Genomic DNA, 14,293 nt, shown 5'->3' on the forward strand with positions numbered 1-14,293 from the left:
AGAACAGTTTTTTCCCGAAGGCCATCACTCTGCTAAACAAATAATTCCCTCAACACTGTCAAACTATTTACTAAATCTGCACTACTATTAATCTTCTCATCGTTCCCATCACCAATCTCTTTCCACTTATGACTGTATGACTGTAACTTTGTTGCTGGCAATCCTTATGATTTATATTGATATAATGCCCATCATTTGTGTTGTAAATGTTGTACCTTGATGAAGGTATCTTTTCTTTTATGTACACTGAGAGCATATGCACCAAGACAAATTCCTTGTGTGTCCAATCACACTTGGCCAATAAAAAATTCTATTCTATTCTATTCTATTCTATTCTATTCTATTCTATTCTATTCTATTCTATTCTATTCTATTCTAATCTAATCTAATCTAATCTAATCTAATCTATTCTATTCTATTAAAAGGCTAATTAAAACTGCAAGTGTCATTTCCACTGCTCGGATTTATCCGCAGAACTGGGTCAGCGGCATCCTTCAGGACAGATTTTAAAAAAGAAAGAAAGTTGGTGGCGATGATGATAGTGTGATCCAAACCTTGTCTCTTGTTTTACATATTAACGTCATAACAGCACACAAGTACAAAGGGCTGGTTTTAACCTTCCCTGCAAATCCATTAAGCTGAGTTGTTTTTGAATATATGAGTGACTGCAAGGAGCTACAAAGCTTTCAGTAATATGGTGCAGATGTTAGTCCAGAAGCTAAAAAGTGACCTGAGGAAAAGAAACCACTTTAGTTTATTGGTTCTAGTTTGCTAGGTTAGGGGTCTAGGTTGCTTATGACAGGTGTCTCCAACCTTGGCAACTTTAAGATTTGTGGACTTCAACTCCCAGAATTCCTCAGCAAGCTTTGCTGGCTGAGGGATTCTGGGAGTTGAAGTCCACAAGTCTTAAAGTTGCCAAGGTTGGAGACCCCTGGCTTATGAGGCCAAGGGGAGTTTCTAATATCATGCTTCCTTTGATAATGTTTGTGTAGATACTTGCAGGAGAGAGTGAGGAGAAGAATGGCAGGTAGTATAGCAGGTACTAATTCCCTTCCTTCATTGTCATTCAAAACGCGATCCAGCAGCAACTATCTAGCCTATTTTTTTCCACTGGCTACGTTTAGACCCGTGGTGGGTTGCCCCTGGTTTGGACCGGTTCTATACAACAGGTAGTAAAACCGGTGGGAGGCTCCACCCACTGACCCAAACGTCATCAAAAGTGAACTGTGCATGAGTAGAAGCTTCTGCACATGCGCAGAAGAGCGCCTGCACGAGCAGAGCGAGCGTGCACACATGAGCACGATGCAAACCGGTAGTAAAGGTAAGTAGAACCTACCCCTGGTTTAGACACTAAAAATAAATCTGGTGTGGAAAGTAGGGGTTGCAAGAGAAAACAAGCAGGTAAGCTCATCGCTAAATACCTTTATACTTTCTACTTGGTACACACTCCCCTCACACTTCAATCTCACTCTTGATTATGGGTAGCAAACAAATGCTGAAATATCATAAAATTTTACCCTGAAACCTTTAGAATAGAATAGAATAGAATAGAATAGAATAGAATAGAATAGAATAGAATAGAATAGAATAGAATAGAATAGAATAGAATAGAATTTTTTTATTGGCCAAGTGTGATTGGACACACAAAGAACTTGTCTTGGTGCATATGCTCTCAGTGTACATAAAACAAAAGATACCTTCATTAAGGTACAACATTTACAACACAAATGATGGTCAATATATCAATATAAATCATAAGGATTACCAGCACCAAAGTTACAGTTATACAGTCATAAGTGGAAAGAGATTGGTGATGGGAACGATGAGAAGATTAATAGTAGTGCAGATTTAGTAAATAGTTTGACAGTGTTGAGGGAATTATTTGTTTAGCAGAGTGATGGCCTTCGGGGAAAAACTGTTCTTGTGTCTAGTTGTTCTGGTGTGCAGTGCTCTATAGCGTCATTTTGAGGGTAGGAGTTGAAACAGTTTATGTCCAGGATGTGAGGGATCTGTAAATATTTTCATGGCCCTCTTCTTGATTCGTGCAGTATACAGGTCCTCAATGGAAGGCAGGTTGGTAGCAATTATTTTTTCTGCAGTTCTAATTATCCTCTGAAGTCTGTGTCTTTCTTGTTGGGTTGCAGAACCAAACCAGACAGTTATAGAGGTGCAAATGACAGACTCAATAATTCCTCTGTAGAACTGAATCAGCAGCTCTTTGGGCAGTTTGAGCTTACTGAGTTGGCGCAGAAAGAACATTCTTTGTTGTCCTTTTTTGATGATGTTTTTGATGTTAGCTGTCCATTTTAGATCTTGCAATATAATAGAACCTAGAAATGTAAAGGTTTCTACTGTTGATACTGTGTTGTCTAGTATTGGGAGAGGTGGAAGTATGGAAGGGTTTCTCCTAAAGTATACCACCATTTCTACGGTTTTGAGTGTGTTCAGTTCCAGATTGTTTTGGTTGCACCACAAGGCTAGTCGTTCAACCTCTCGTCTATATGCGGATTTGTCATTGTCTCGAATGAGACCAATCACTGTTGTGTCATCTGCGAACTTCAGTAGCTTAACAGATGGATCGTTGGAGATGCAGTCATTGGTATACAGAGAGAAGAGAAGTGGGGAGAGCACACAGCCTTGGGGGGGCCCTGTGCTAATTGTACAGGTATTTGATGTGATCTTGCTTAGCTTCACCTGCTGCTTCCTGTTTGTTAGGAAGCTTGTGATCCACTTACAAGTCTGTTCCGGTACCTGTAGCTGGTTTAGCTTAGTTAGAAGAGTGTCTGGAATGATGGTATTGAATGCTGAACTAAAGTCTACAAAGAGGACCCTTGCATAGGTCTTTGGAGACTCAAGATGTTGTAGGATGTAGTGCAGAGCCATATTAACAGCATCATCTGTTGATCTATTTGCTCGGTATGCAAATTGCAAGGGGTCTAACAGCGGATCCGTGATGGTTTTCAAGTAGGAAAGCACTAGCCTTTCAAAGATTTTCATGACTACAGATGTTAAAGCAACTGGTCTGTAGTCATTCAGTTCCTTGATGGTGGGCTTCTTCGGCACTGGGATGATGGTAGAGCGTTTGAAGCAGGAAGGAACATAGCACATCTCTAGTGATTTATTGAAAATATGGGTGAAGATGGGGGCCAATTGATCAGCACAGACTTTTAAGTAAGAAGGAGTTTTCTTGTCTGGGCCTGGAGCTTTTCTTGGCTTTTGTCTGTGAAATAGGTCCTGTACTTCCTTTTCTGTGATCACTAGGGGTTGTGAACCCAATGGGAAGGGGTCAGTTGTAGGAGGCTTGGCTGTTGTTGGTGTGTCTGAGATGGGGGTTGTGGAGATAGGTGGCTGTAGTTTCCTTTCAAACCTGCAGTAAAACTCATTCAGGTCAACTGCCAGTTGTTGATTACCTTCAGCCTGGGAAGGAGGTTTGCCATAGCCGGTGATATTTTTAAGAGTTTTCCACATGTTTGCTGGTTCATTTGCTGAAAACTGATTCTTTAGCTTTTCAGAGTAGCTTCTTTTTGCTGCTCTGATCTCCCTTGTTAGTGCATTTCTGGCCTGATTGTAGAGCATTTTATCACCTTTTCTGTAGGCTTCCTCTTTGGAATGTCATAGCTGCTTAAGTTTAGGTGTGAACCAAGGTTTGTTGTTATTGTATATTCGCAAGTTCCTTGTAGGTACACATAGGTCTTCACAGAAGCTGACATATGCTGTTATAGTATCTGTGAGTTCATCCAGGTCTGCAGAGGTATCTTCAAAAATATTCCAATCAGTGCAGTCAAAGCATGCCTCTAGCTTTAATTTTGCCTCCTCCGTCCAGGTCTTCACTGATTTAATTATTGGTTTTGTGGTTTTAAGTCTTTGCCTGTAAGCAGGTACAAGGTGAATCATGCAATGATCAGAGTGTCTTACAGCTGCACGTGGTAAAGACCGATAAGCATCTTTTAGTGTTGTGTAGCAATGGTCTAGAGTATTCTTGCCTCTGGTGGGACAATTGACATGCTGAAAGTATTTTGGTAGCTCTTTCCTTAAGTTTGCCTTGTTTAGATCTCCCAAAATAATGGCCAGTGAATCAGGGTGTTTGGCTTCGGCCTCCATGATTTGGTCAGCTATAGTTCATAATGCCTTGTTTACACAGGCTTGTGGTGGGACATAAACAGCAATTAGAAGAAATGAGGAAAATTTACGAGGCAAATAGTATGGTTTGAAGTTGATAATTAAAGTCTCTAAATTTTTGTCACAGAATTTGTAAATTACTTTTAAATCTTGACACCAGTTGTTGTTAATATATAGGCATAAGCCTCCTCCTTTCTTTTTACCAGATGTTTCTGTAATTCTGTCTGATCATTCAATCTGAAACCCGGGAATGTTCAGGCTGCTATCTTCAACTGATTCATTTAACCAGGTTTCAGAGAAGCATAGGACTGCTGAATTGCGAAAATCAGAATAGTATTTGTTTAAGAGGAGTATTTCATCCATCTTATTTGCAAGTGAACGTACATTTGTTAGGAAAATTGAAGGCAGAGGAGTTTTAATGCGATTTCTTAATCTGTTTAAGATCCCAGCTCATTTACCTCTCTTCCGTTGCTTCCGTCATTTGGTTTTTTTTGGTAATCCATGGCTCTGTGGGAATTGCCTCCTCCTGTGTTAGAATCTCCTCCGTGTTTGTAAAGACAGGTGAGGGTGAGATCAAAGAAAGCTGCTCCTTAAAGAAATGTTGCTTAATTTTTAGCAGATGGTCTCATGAGTAGGAAATCCGTAGTAAGTCGCAGGGAACAATTAGAAATAAAAAAAAACCATTAGAGAGCATTTCACTGAGGCAGCCTTCATCGGCGCCATCTTGGAGCTAGCTAGTTGATTGTTTACAACAAGCAGGTGAAAAATAAGTGACTGGATCCAGTCATATCTGTTTATCTTTAAAACTATAAAATGCAGGTACTTAAATTCGAAGCAAAGACAAGGCTAGCATGAATCATTTGCTCCAGGAGGATATTGCCAACATCAAGCTGGCAAGATCAATCAAGATGTACCAGCTGGAGCCAGGCATAAAGCAGTACTGTACAGTATATCCAGCATAAACCCTATAGGAGACAACATTTCTTTAGCATTTATTTTATTCTTTTATTTATTTATTAAATTTGTTTGCTTCAAAGCAACAGAATTGTTTCTTCTCTTTGAAGAAACAGAGTTAAGGACAATATCTCCTAAATTATGCTCACAAAAATTCTCTCGTCAACTTAAGTATTAAAAGTTACAGAGGTCTGTCCTCTATTTACATCTTGTCATTCTAATTTCCAGTCTGGGATTTGTTTTTAGTATTGAACTGAACTCATAATCCTTTTATTAAAAATAAGAATACAATCTATTCCAGTTTCTCCCTCAAGCTTTTCCTTAACAGCCTGCTGTGGAATAAGAGCCATGGTGGCACAGTGGTTAGAATGCAGTATTGGAGGCTAACTCTGTCCATAGCCAGGAGTTCGATCCTGACCAGCTCAAGGTTGACTCAGCTTTCCAGCCTTTCAAGATTGGTAAAATGAGGATCCAGGTTGTTGGGGCAATATGCTAACTTCTCAGAATACTGTACAGCACTATGGAGCAGTATATAAATTTAAGTGCTCTTGCTAAAAGCAGCTATTGATATTGTTGAACAGCTGGCAGTCAAAAATCTTTGCCAATCAAACAGCAAAGATCTGTATCGTACTCTATCTCTTATAGGGTCTAGATGTAAGCTGCCCTGAGTCTTCGGAGAAGGGCGGGGTATAAATGTAAACAAAACAAAAAAATAGGCACCAAGGTTTAGAAGGAAGCAAATACCTACAGTAAATGCATGTAGGGCTAAAAGTATGATGGCTGTCAGCTCTCCAAGGTAAACCAAAAAGGAAATAGGACAAGATGCACTGGTTCTATTTTACTGTAATGCTACATTATCAGAATCTTGCAAATCTGAAAGTCTGCAAATCTCCCAATCTGAAAGTACAAACTTGCCACTTTCTTAGTTTTTTTTTTCTCTGACTTTGAAGCCAATAGAGCAGGACTGTCAAACTCCCAGCCAGACGGCCAGATTTGTCACACGCTGGTCACACCCATGCCCAGTTTAGCAAAAGGGGAAAAGTCCCGATATATACTTGACACCGCTGTGACAACGTGAGTTTGATACCCCTGCAACAGAGGGCCCTGCCTCCCTTGTCTGATTGGTTCCTAGGCAGAATCTCTTCCTCCCATTCCCCAGTCACCACTCATTCCATTATAGTGGGGCCAATGGCACACCACATTGGAGGTCCCCCTATCAGTTCTGGATGAACAATGCAGATAGAGTCCTGCAAAATCTATACACCACTAAAACTCCCTTTGTGCTTATCTATTTGTCTGTTTTTAGCCTCAAGCTATCCCAAAGAGTGCATTATACTGCAAAAATTTTTGAATCAAGGTATCTAACACCTGCTAACTTAAAAAATGTGTAAAAAATCCAGGACCCATTATTCCTGTGAATTGCAATTTATGCAATGTTCAGACTAGTTTTACACTCAAAGTTGTGGTCGTTGGAGCAACCCAATGGTCACGTTGTGAATTCCAATGCTGCCTGCCAGCTTTCCACAAGTGAAGTCAATGGGGAAGCCAGCAGGAAGCAAACGTTGGTCCTTCTCCCACTGCTTTTTTGCCTATCCATGGTTATCCATCTGAATTACCTGATTTACCTATTAGCTAGCAGGAAGATGAGTTAGCCAATGGTAGAATGAAAACCTCAGTTTGGCCAATGGCAATTTCAGAACTGTGGCTTAAAAATTTCACCTTGAAACAAATGTAGGCATAGCAAAAGAGAGACAACCACAAAGTTCTTCATTTAGATGTCCTCACCTACCCATAGTTTGCTTTAGTCTGTTACTGGAGGCATTTATGTACAATATATCTGCACTTGCTTCACCACCCCCAAGTGGCCCAGGAGAGTTACGGGAGGAAGGAAGGAAGGAAGGAAGGAAGGAAGGAAGGAAGGAAGGAAGGAAGGAAGGAAGGAAGGAAGGAAGGAAGGAAGGAAGGAAGGAAGGAAGGAAGTCACTGAGTCATATAGTTGAAAGGGACCCGTTAGGCAATTAAATCCAATCAGTTTAGTCCCTTTTATTAAAAAAAAAACACTACACATAAGGTATTAACATAGAAATACTTGAAGAAATTGCATCCTTGGGTAAGTAAGTCAGGTGTGGATATGCTACCTATTTTTTCTAATATAGTACCAAAGAAACTGTAATAATAAATGAAATTACATTGTTACTCTATAACAGATTTTCTACCGCAAAATACTGGAAAACAAAGTATGCCTGTCTTTCAAACTATGCTATTTTAAAATGTGGGAAAGAACACTAACTGGAAAATGGACATAACAAAAAAACAAAACCCTAAAAGGACTTATTTTACTCACATACAATTTTTGAGTTATATGAAAGAAGTAATTTTCACTAGATTATTCCTATGGCTACCAATGTCTTCTTGACAGAAATACTGAGGTTTTTTTAAAGAATACAAACGTACCATTATATTCTCTGCGACTCTGTGTTTCTAATATTGTATTGCTTTTTCATTTTGCTGATGCATTGCTTAAGTTTAAAAATATAAAGGATTAGAAGGAAATAAATAGTAAGTGTTGCCATAATTGTAAATGTCACTGTGATTGTAGCTGCCAGTCAACTCTTCAGGCCACATTATCAGTCCATAGCCCCATAAGGGAGAGATGTCCTCAGCCAGGGACAGAGTGCGATTAACACAGTCCCTTCCTTTTCAGGAGATAGGGAAGGATGGCTCCTTTTAAAAACAAGGAGAGGCCCACCAGTAATGCCTCTTGAGTCTTGACTCAGAAAGGAAAAAAAGCACAGAATACACCATCTTTCTTTTTAGTATTTGATTAAACTTTGGAAACCCCCTCAAAAGACACGTTCTTTAAACACTAAGATCAACAAAGTATTTTGTTGCTGCTGCTGTTTTCCTTCATAATGTTTATATTTTAATTATTGGTATTATCCATAAAATTTGAGCGTATGTATATTTTATGTATTTTTTAAAGATGCACTTCGTTAATTTTTTTTTTTAAAAGAGATGACTTTCTAGTGCTCTACCAGGAGCATGATTTGTTTTCTAGAAAAGGCGAACTTATTCTTCTATTATTATTCTCCTTTTCCCTACTACTTATCTCATTTTCTTTTGACCATAACTTTTTTTGCTTGTATCTTGTGATTTATATTGTTTACTTAGTATATCCTAGTATGATTTATGTTGATTGCTTATTTAGTATCCTATGGTTGTATCTTATAATTTATGATGAATATATTTTTACAATGATTATAATCATGATTTATCACTTATTGCTCGTATGTACACTGAGAAATTTGCACCGGAGACAAATTTCTTGTGTGTCCAAATCACCCTTGGCTAATAAAGAATTCTAATACTAATGTAGGACTAACAAAATCAATGATATAATTTATCTGTTTAAATGTCATTTTTGTCAAAAAAATTTTGCTATTATAACTTCATTTTGAATTGCAACACTTTTAAAAACTCTGCAAGACCAGATTTTTTGTGGAACCTACAACCTACACAAAAGTAACTCAGTCTCTCTCTTTCTCCCCGTAACTCTTATGAAGAACAGTTCAAGAATTCAGAAAAGAATCCACCAAGAATCTTAAGTCTCAATAAAGCATTTAAAGAAAGGGGTAAAAAAATCTTATAAAAGTAGAAGAAAGAGGTCCTTGCAATGTTTAATGACCATCAGCTAAGCATTTTGCCACAACAACCTGGAAGAGTAATTATCAGCTCAATCCTTCAAACCATACTTTGGAGATTTGGGAATGTGACATTGAGTCATGCACTCCTCGCCACATCCTCATTCTGCTTAATTTCTCAGTTTCCTATTTGTTCTAATATTAAAAAAATGCACCTACAAAAAGCTTCTTGCAGTCAGGAGGATTTATTGTGTAGTTTTGCCACTTACTGAAATGAGAAGAGGCAAGAATGCAAATCCCACCCTTTTCCTGCAACCTTTGATGAGATATTGCCCTGGCAGTTATGGAATTGCAAGAATGGAGAGAACTGAATAACAAAAAAAATGCTCATAATCCATTTTTTTCTCTAGTGAAAATATTCTGAATATTCTCTCCCCTGTGAGCAATTAAAACTAGAGTTCCACCAACATACTGGATCCATAAGTGCCATTTTCCCCCCAAAATTTATTAGTTTATCAAAATATAAAATACAGAAATACAAAGAAAAAAGAAAATAATAAGAATATAAGAGAGGGGAAGAGAAAGAAAAAAGTGTAGGAGAAAGGGGAAAAGAAAGAGAAAAGCATCAACCTCTGATTCTTTTTGGCTCAGCAGAATAATAGCAATAGCACTTACTTATATACACTTCAAAGTGTTTGCAGCCCTCTCTAAAGTAATACGTATAATTAGTGCAACTTTTTTTTAAAAAAAAATGCTTTACAGTCTCAAATCAATAGGGACAAATGCAATCATTATTTCTATATCAGTCATCAAAGTAAAAAGTACGATCTAAAAATGAGAAGCCACATGTGATAGAAGAGCAACAGCACAAAATTCAGATCATCGTTTGAACAAATGAACCCATGACTTTTCAGAGGCCTTATTTTATTTTTATTTTACTTTTATCATTTCATATAACATCCTTATCCCTACAACTTTCTAAAAAGCTCAAAATGCCTGGTTCATCTTATGACACTCTCCAAACATATATCTGGACTCTCCAACAACATGCATCATCATCTTTATTGTACACCAAGTTAAAGCAATGAAACTAAAAAGATAAACTCAATCATATCTGCCAAGCAGCAACCTTAATTTAAATACTTGTTTTCAAAATCAAATTCACTCGCACAACATCACACACAGTTTTCAGTGTTTCAGCCCCACATAGTGATGCTCTCATAATGGCTTACATTCTTTCGGCAAGTGGGCTTCTCTGATCTCTTCTTGTACAGCAAAACCAGAACCAACCTAGAAACAGAAGCTGGCCAAACAGAATGGATCCAGCTTAATCAAAGAGGTCAGACCTGTTTTCCAACCAGCTGTTGGGCTGGTATGCCTCAGATGCAACTTTCTAGCCAATAGCATGTGATTAACAAGCCTTGCGATACTGACAAGAAACCAGGAGTGTCTGATACAAGCTGGGCCTTAAAAAAAGCAGAGCAATGCAGCTGCTAGGATGGTGAAGAGCTTGCTATAAAAAGAACAGTGATCCACAGCTCCAGAATTTTTGGCTTCAACAGGCTTCTCCCAAGCTAAATAAGAACATAGAGGAAAAGGTATTACAGGGTTTTTAATTTCAGCAATAACTCAGGATTAGAAAGTGTCAAGCTTATCTCAAATCTATGTCAGATTGAGCACCTCTTTTGAACATACCCAACCTGGTTGCCCACTCCCCGTTACACCTGGGAAACCTTCAGTTTAGATGATAAGAATCCCAACAGGCTATGGTTGGCATTATTTTTAAAAGAAGTTAAATACTTTTCACAAAATAGTTTAAGGAAAACTTTGATTAGGAAGCGTGTATTTCAGGGGTGAAATTCAGCAGGTGCTGACAAGTTCTGGAGAACCGGTAGCAGAAATTTTGAGTAGTTTGGAGAACCAGCAAATACCACCTCTGGCTGGCCCCAGAGTGGGGTGGGAATGGAGATTTTGCAATATCTTCCCTCTAGAGTACAGTGGGAATGGGGATTTTGCAGTATCCTTCCCCTGCCACGCCCACCAAGCTGTGCCCACCAAGCCATGCCCACAGAACTGGTAGTAAAAAAAATTGAATTCCACCACTGGTGTATTTATTTACTCAATGTCATACCAGTGACCCTGGATGACTCGTGGAGGATTAAAAATTAAAATAGAGCTGAAGTATAATAAATGGACATAATGGGATTCCGGGACAACAATATATATCAGCAAATAGAACATCTATCTTGAGGGGCCAATTATCCCTGTTTCTCATATCCATGTAAATTAATTTTGACACAAAAAGCCCCCTCGTCACTTACTTTTATTTTTTATTTTTCCTGACTTCTGTAAGTCTGTGTGCAACTGGAATTTTTTTCACTCTAAAATAAACCCCAGTAACTGCTAACATGCATGTTTTATGTCCTGAGCACAAGTATTTAAGAAATACTATTTGTTTTTCTGTACGTAGAACAGATATTTGGATCACACCATATACATGAACTATCTGCAACAGAATTCAGGATAAAGGCTTATTAAGAATGTTTAAAGAAAATGAGAAGAAGCAAGCACCTAGTTGAAAGGATGAGAGCATCCAACTTAGTTTCCCTTTACATAGTTCTAAATATGAAAAATAACCATATCTATCTATCTATCTATCTATCTATCTATCTATCTATCTATCTATCTATCTATCTAATTTTTATTTATTTATTTTTGTCACACAGTATATATAACCATAAGCATGAAATAACTATACAATATATAAGCATATATATGTAACTAATAACTATATTAATTGGATATAACGAAAGGAAACAATAGGACAGGAACGGTAGGCACGTTTGTGCTCTTAGGCACGCCCCTTACAGACCTCTTAGGAATGGGGTGAGGTCAATAGTAGACAGTTTTTGGTTGAAGCTTTGGGGATTTTGGGAAGAGACCACAGAGTCAGGTAATGTATTCCAAGTATTAACAACTCTGTTTCTGAAGTCATATTTTCTGCAGTCAAGATTGGAGCGGTTAACATTAAGTTTAAATCTATTGTGCGCTCGTGTATTGTTGCAATTGAAGCTGAAGCTGAAGCTTGCTTGCTTGCTTGCTTGCTTGCTTGCTTGCTTGCTTCCTTCCTTCCTTCCTTTCCTTCCTTTCCTTCCTTCCTTCCTTGCTTCATTCATTCATTCGTTTGCTTGACAGGGTCATTTAATTCATCATGTTCAGAAATGTGATTTGAATAAGATTCAGCTGAGTCTCTTACTGAATTGATTTTAAAACGCAAACAGTTGGAAGATCTAAAATTGACAGTTTGGATAACTAGTGTACATAAACATGTTCCTCCAACTGATTCACAACTCTGAATCAAATCAGGTTTTTCAATCAAGTCATTTTGTGTTTTAAAAGAAAGTTACTCAATTCCTGTTTCTTGAACTAACGTACAGAGCAAAATGTAATGTTGTGCATTTTTAAATTTAGTAAGTTCTCCAGAAAAAAAAAGATTACAAATGTGTACAGAAAAAAGGTATATAAAAATGTATAAAGAAAGCAAAAATCTTAATAAACAGTGCACAAAGACTTTTAAAAAATATGACTTAAAAAGGCAAATATGTAACTGGCTCTAATATTGACTCTAAATCTATATCCAAATAATTTATATTTTAACCTATATCCAAATAATTCCTTGGATTTGAATAATTTGAATCTATATCCAAATAATACATATTTGAATTTATATCCAGATAAATGCATATTCATTTTTGTAAACATTTAAAAAGAATAATTCATTGACCAGATCTAGAAATAGCATTAAACAAAATTGAACCTGGAAAAATAAGAAACTGAAACTTGAATAGACGGATTTGTCTTCATATATCTTCTCTCTCTCTCTCTCTCTCTCTCTCTCACACACACACACACACACACACACACACACGTATATATACACACATATATGCACACACACACACATATATTCTTCATATATATATATTCTCGTATTAAAATTGCCACCAAAAACGTCAATATGTTGTAATAATAAATACAGTATTTATTTAGTATACCTGTCATAATACTATACGATCCAGTCAGAAAACTTTTTATGAACTAAAAGCGATACTAACACTATGTCATACCTGGTCAGACCGGCTGTTTTGCCTGGTTGAGTTTTTTCTGCTTGTTTTCCCCTTTGCTTCATATCAGCCAGCCGCTGACGCATATTGATGGTCATCTCAGAACTCAGACGCCAAATGAAAATACAGCTGAAAGCAGAAAGGGGAAAATATTCATTTTTATCCAGGCATCATAGCCTGTTGTCTATATACCTTAAATTCCATAAAGTATCCCCCTATTCCATACTCATTCCACTATGGACAGTATTCATCTTTAGGCTTCCTATTTTTATGCTAGTACTTCAAAAATTATAATCTTCTAGATTTAAGTTTCATTCTCCATTTCAATATACTTTTTACTTTAGATCAGGCAACTCTTTATATAAAAGATGAAACTTTCATTAAAAAGTTACATCATTTGGAAAGTATGGCAATGGTGTCACATAATGGTGCTTAAATGGGAGCTTTGCAGGACCCATAGACAAGTGGAAAATAGATACATTGAAATACTTATTTTTACTGTTCCTCCCTAAATGAATCCAGCAAATGCACAACAGCAAATCAGTATTTGGGTTCTAGATTTCAACAGCGTAATCTTGGAAGGCCTTGAAAGCCATAAAAATGACTCAGGTGAAGAGCATATATGGCCTGTCAGTTGTTCAGCTCAAGAAAGCAGCATTTCACATCCTCTTTTCAGACTTAAGGAATCTCCATTTTAATTTGAAACTTAATGACCAGGAGTGTAAAGCAGAAAGCGAAGCAGTAGAATTGTTACCCAAAAACTCTCATTTAAAAATTAATGTCCGAATCCATCTCCACTGTTTAAAATGGGAAATGCTAAGTTTCATTTTACAGATGAAATTTAAATAAAGAATATCCTTTCCCATACCTGTCACCAGAGACTGAAATCAAGTGTTTACAGTCATTACTGAACATCATCCCAGTTACGATCTCTGTAAAAATCGGAAGAACAAACCAAACAGTTTTTAAAATTTCCTGGTGCAAAACAACAACCATGTGGTAGCTTGGAGATCCTTGACATTTCTTCTCATGATCTTTACACATACAGGTAGTCCTCGACTTACAACAGTTCATTTAGTGGCCATTCAAATTACAATGGCAAAGAAAAAAGTGAGTTATGACTGTTTTTCACAGCTATAATGTTTACAGCATCTCCAAGATCATGTGATCAAAATTCAGATGCTTGGCAACTGGTTCATACTTATAACTGTTGCTGTGCCCCAAAGTCACACGACCCCCCTTTTGTGACTTTCTAACAAGCAAAGTCAATGGGGAAGCCAGATTCACTTAACAACCAGGTTACTAACTTATCAGCGAGTCACTTAACAACTGTGGCAAGAAAGGTCATAAAAGGTCAAAACTCTCTTAACAAATGCCTCACTCAACAACAGAAATTCTGGGCTCAACTGTGGTTGTAAGTTGAGGATTACCTGTACTTCAAACCCAGAGTTCAAG

At 37.5% G+C, this 14,293-nt stretch overlaps 1 protein-coding gene across 3 annotated transcripts in view; it reads right to left on the bottom strand.

The window, feature by feature from the left end:
* Positions 1-14,293, bottom strand: part of MAPKBP1 (mitogen-activated protein kinase binding protein 1) — a 169,383-nt gene that overhangs the window by 32,577 nt on the left and 122,513 nt on the right. For all 3 annotated transcript variants that reach the window (XM_058162031.1, XM_058162033.1, XM_058162032.1), the window contains 2 exons: positions 13,707-13,770; positions 12,842-12,967 (listed from right to left, as the gene is read on the bottom strand). In XM_058162031.1, coding sequence (XP_058018014.1) covers positions 12,842-12,967; positions 13,707-13,770 — 190 coding nt within the window. The remainder of the gene's footprint in view (positions 1-12,841; positions 12,968-13,706; positions 13,771-14,293) is intronic.

The sequence above is a fragment of the Ahaetulla prasina genome, chromosome 1 (genome assembly GCF_028640845.1).
Source record: "Ahaetulla prasina isolate Xishuangbanna chromosome 1, ASM2864084v1, whole genome shotgun sequence".
NCBI classification, from domain to species: Eukaryota; Metazoa; Chordata; class Lepidosauria; order Squamata; family Colubridae; genus Ahaetulla; species Ahaetulla prasina.